Raw genomic sequence first — 4,384 nt, 5'->3', positions numbered from 1 at the left:
ACACAGCAGCTGTACTTACACCTGCCAGAGTTTTCAGCGCTTATTAGAAAGCTCTGAAGTGTTTCAGCTTTCAGGAAATGTATGCTGGGGGAAACAGATACAGGGTTCGAAACCACCAATTTTCACTTTAAACCAGAAAATTAAGCTAAAATTTGGGACACTTCTAGTTGGTTTCCAGGCAGGAAGAAAAGAAGATCAAGTTGGTCTCTACGTCCCTTAACTGATAGAATAAAGTCATTGCAGAAACAGACTGAGCGACATGTAAGTGAAATTCCTCCTGGAGGGGCATTTCTACAAATACAAATATGCTTTTAATCAGGACAATTTGTCTTAGAAAATGCACCTGGAGGAACACTTTAGGAAAGGCTACTTGTCATCTGCTAAAGACTTACAGAGAATACTTCTAAAACTTTACTGGTGCAGGGAATAGGTATGCAAACTTAGGGCTCATGCCTCAGAGCTTTAAATGAATCAAACTGTTAAGAGCAATTCACTTTCAAGGAAGCCTAAACTGTATTAATTTATGAGGAAACTTCATATGCAAAGGGAGAATTAGAAATGCTCCTCAACTTGAGCAGCAGCAACACCCAAGTTACAACCATTTGGCAAAGCTATACTTTATTAGATTCAGTGTGATACTCCTTTTACATAGAAATAGGGTTACAGTTACAGAACACTGTATACAAGTTTGAAATAGATGTTACTCAAAAGCTTGTAACAGGAAAGGTATCTTGAATTCTGGTGCAGAAAACAGACCTTCCCAAGGGCTGAATTAAGCCAAACGATCCAGTGTTCTGCTGTAGGAATCTGTGGTCCAAAGAAAAGAAGGCAGGACCAGCCTACACATTCAGTTTCTGGGGTGTCTGTAAACATCTATTATGAACTTATTCCAAGTTCCAGACATCTGAGTATCCTTTTTTCTTGCTTCACAAAAGAAACACAACTGTACCTGGTAGCATCTCCAGCTTGCAAGTTCTCAGTGTGCCACAGTTGGATACCAGAACCCTACTGTTACCCAACACCATCCTACTTTATGTCTTCACACCAAGCTTGCTAACACTACCATTTTAACTTTTTCATTGGAATTTCTATTGTCATGAAGTCCTCTGCTAGCATTACTTCTTGGCCATCTAACACTGACTCTGCCTGCCTCCTTAGTTCGGTGACGTCCGCATCGCCCTCCCCTCTCTGCGCAGCCGGTTTGTACCGCTGACTGAAGTGAGTCAACACCAGTTTCTTAACTTTACACCATTTTGCAAACTCCGAAGCCATTTTTGGAGTGCTATGACCATGTTCTCTGGCCTTTTCCTCTTGGGTATCATCCAACGTGGCTTCGTGTATCAGCACATCTGCTCCACAGCAAAGCTTAGCGGCCGCATCTCCAACCACCCCTGAACAATCCCCCAGAATGCATATTTTTCTTCCAGGAATAGGGTCTTCTAAGACATCAGAAGGAGAAATTGTTAGTCCATTTTCCAGAACAACTGCAGTTCCATTCTTCAGCTTCCCATACACAGGACCTGGTTGAACTCCTGGTAAATAAAGGCAAAAATGCCCCTAAGTATTATAACAAGTGTCAGGTTTTAAAACCAAGAAAATAACTTAAGAAGAAATACCTTCTATATATTATATACCTCTATATATTATATACCTTTACATATAGAGCTGTCTCACTGAAAACATACAACCTCAATATAAATAGAAACATAAATTACAACATGCTTCATAAAAATAAACAGCTTATGACATTAGCAGGATATGTGTTTGCAGGAAAGCTATATTCTCCATATTAAAGTCAGTAAAGCCATGCAGATACACTGGCCACACACTTCTCTGAAAGCCATGTTGTGCTCTTAAAACTTGAACGTCTGAACTTGTTTGCTCTTCCCTGTATCACAAGATTAAATGGCATCACTGCTACATACCAACACGAAGCACTAAAATGCCTTTCATAGAAAATAGAAAATTGAATTAAAACGGTTATGGAGAGATACAGCAGCTCTAATCTGCTAGAACACCTAGAAAGGCAGGTCACAAAAAGATTTCAACTACCTGTGAACACAATTTTGTTCCATTTGCTGAAAATCAGGGTCGCTACTCAGCTTGAACACATGCATTTAGGCATTTAAAATACTTAAAAGGACAAAACCCAAGTCAAAGTAATTACCCAGGTCTTTCAGTTTCTGTACATTGAGTTTGCCGGTCCGGGGCTTCTCTTCCACCACAAAGCCAAAGGAAGGAATGCGGTGAAACAGGCGAAATGCTTTCAGAACCAGCTGCTCATCCTCAAGCAGCAAGTAAGAGTCTTCTGCTGGGTCCAGATGGAGTACTCTCCCTTGTGCTCCCTTGGGAGGTATCTCATCTCTGCCCATATAAGAAAACTCTTTGAATTCTTCTGCAGGGCACTGGTCCCGCGTTGGTACCAGTTCATGAACAACGTAGGGAAAAAGAAGTTGTGAGTGGGAGAGCTCCATACTCCTCCAGATGAAGTCTCGCAGCCCTAATGGTCCATAAATATCCAGAGGTGGTTTGTCTGAGTCAGGGCTGCTTTGGAGGCTAATTGTACACAGCAGGCCAGGAAGTCCAAAGAAGTGGTCACCGTGAAGATGAGTTATGAAGATCTTGGTAATTCTGCCTGTTGATCAGAACAACAGGGAAAAACAAACCAGAAAAACAAAACCCAGGAAAATAAAGGAGCACAGCAATGCAGAAATCATCACTCTGGGGCAAGAAGCAGGAAATGCAATGAAAGAGGGAAACTAATATAAAATTAGTGTTTAAGAAATAAATCCCGAACCACAGTTCTTCTTTTCCACAGCAGTGATAAGTTTCCATACCAGGTTTATTTTGGCTTGATTTGTCAAAGACTGCCAAGACAGACGTTTTAGCTCCTTCTAAGCAAAACACGCTAGAAGTATAGCAGAAAACTGACTGGTGACATCTGCTATATTAGAACGTGAAGTAGTGCTGGAAAGTGGCCGTGCTCCCATACATTACATGGGAACTGTAGGCTAATGAGAAACATAACCTGGAATCTGTGTTGCTCCTACTTTTGAATTCAGCACATGAAATTAACGTAAGTCAAAAACAAAAACCATCCAGTTTTGATTTCAACGTTTTTAAAAGGCAAGAAACCCACAGATCCTGACTTGTTTCTCTGGAACAGATGAAAAACTGCACTTTAAAGATTTGGGCTTTGTTTTTGTGTCTGAGCCATGCTCCTGATAGATTACAAAAGCCCAGAATTTTCTCTCGTTACAGACACGTGTACTTTAATCAGGCTGCCTCAGCTGAAGTTCCACATCAACACAGTAAGGCATTTTCTCCACCATCTGTTAGGACTCAGCAGTAGGAAGAACAGAATCTTTGTTTTGATTGAAGAACAATTAAGTAAAAATCAGTAACTCTAGTAAAAAATTAATCTATCCATTTGGCCACTAAATCCCCTGACAGCTTCAGATTTCAAAGGAGCAGAAGGCTGGTTTTCTATTCATAATTGTAATTCCATCTTTACAACTTGAGAGTCAGAAGTCTGCTCTTGCCACTGCAGGCTGCGAATTCACAGCGACTGAGGGCTTAAGTCTGGTTTCTACTTTATTTGCCAAAATGGGAAAGTTACTATGAATTCACACACCTTTTCTTGGAAACAAAAGCACAATAATTACTGAGAGGAAGACTCACAGCAGGTATTGTCTAGAGCTGCCTTCAGACAGACAGAAACTGTGCTGGTTTAAAGCTGGTCTGTGGTCCGCACTTGAAACTACAAAGCCTGATACATTAATTCCGGAGAGTTTGGTTCTCAAAGAAAATTCTTTACAAAAGGGCCATCAGGGATTTATTGCACAGCAGGTTAAGCAGCCGGCAGCTGCCACCCACAGCGGCTCATGCACGTTCAGTACATATTCAAATGCCACAAGAATAGAGTGTGTTGTGTAGAGCTCACCGAACTCTCCCCTTCCCTCATCGCAATAGCTTTCACAGCACCAACCTGCTCTCAGATGGCTCTTCATGAACTGTGTTTGAGTTCCCTCCCCGCAGTCGAAGAGCCAGCATTCTCCTTCCCTGCGAAGCACCAGTGCAGATGCTCCTCTGGTTGGAGAGGGATAGGCCGAGCCAGTGCCAAGGAAAGTTATATCCATCGACATCCTCAGTATGGCCGTATGACACCTGGAACAGAGATTCTGAGCTGCTGAACATACGTATTGATGCTGGGAAAGAAACAAATGTTTTGGCTTTAAACGAAGGCATCCTCCCTGCTTTAGCGTGAGGACCAAATTCCCCTCCCCTTTAAAGCCTCCCTGGAACAGGGACTTTCAGACAAAGCAGTATTTACAAGCAGAAAACTCCTCTTTATGTCAGTGGAAGGTTACAAACAGCCCAAACG

The 4,384-nt window shown here is 41.9% G+C and overlaps 1 protein-coding gene across 1 annotated transcript; it reads right to left on the bottom strand.

The window, feature by feature from the left end:
* Window positions 1-1,059: 1,059 nt before the first annotated feature.
* Window positions 1,060-4,145, bottom strand: ELAC1 (elaC ribonuclease Z 1). Its single transcript, XM_010010532.1, has 3 exons — window positions 3,989-4,145; window positions 2,168-2,635; window positions 1,060-1,532 (listed from the first exon to the last, which is right to left on the bottom strand). Exons 1-3 carry the CDS (start codon window positions 4,143-4,145, stop codon window positions 1,060-1,062), a joined length of 1,098 nt encoding a protein of 365 aa, XP_010008834.1.
* Between the last annotated feature and the right edge of the window lie 239 nt (window positions 4,146-4,384).

Source organism: Nestor notabilis, unplaced genomic scaffold (genome assembly GCF_000696875.1).
Source record: "Nestor notabilis isolate BGI_N333 unplaced genomic scaffold, ASM69687v1 scaffold24372, whole genome shotgun sequence".
Lineage (NCBI taxonomy): Eukaryota > Metazoa > Chordata > Aves > Psittaciformes > Psittacidae > Nestor > Nestor notabilis.
Note: the sequence above shows the minus strand (reverse complement) of the source record. Positions and strands in the feature narration are given on the sequence as shown.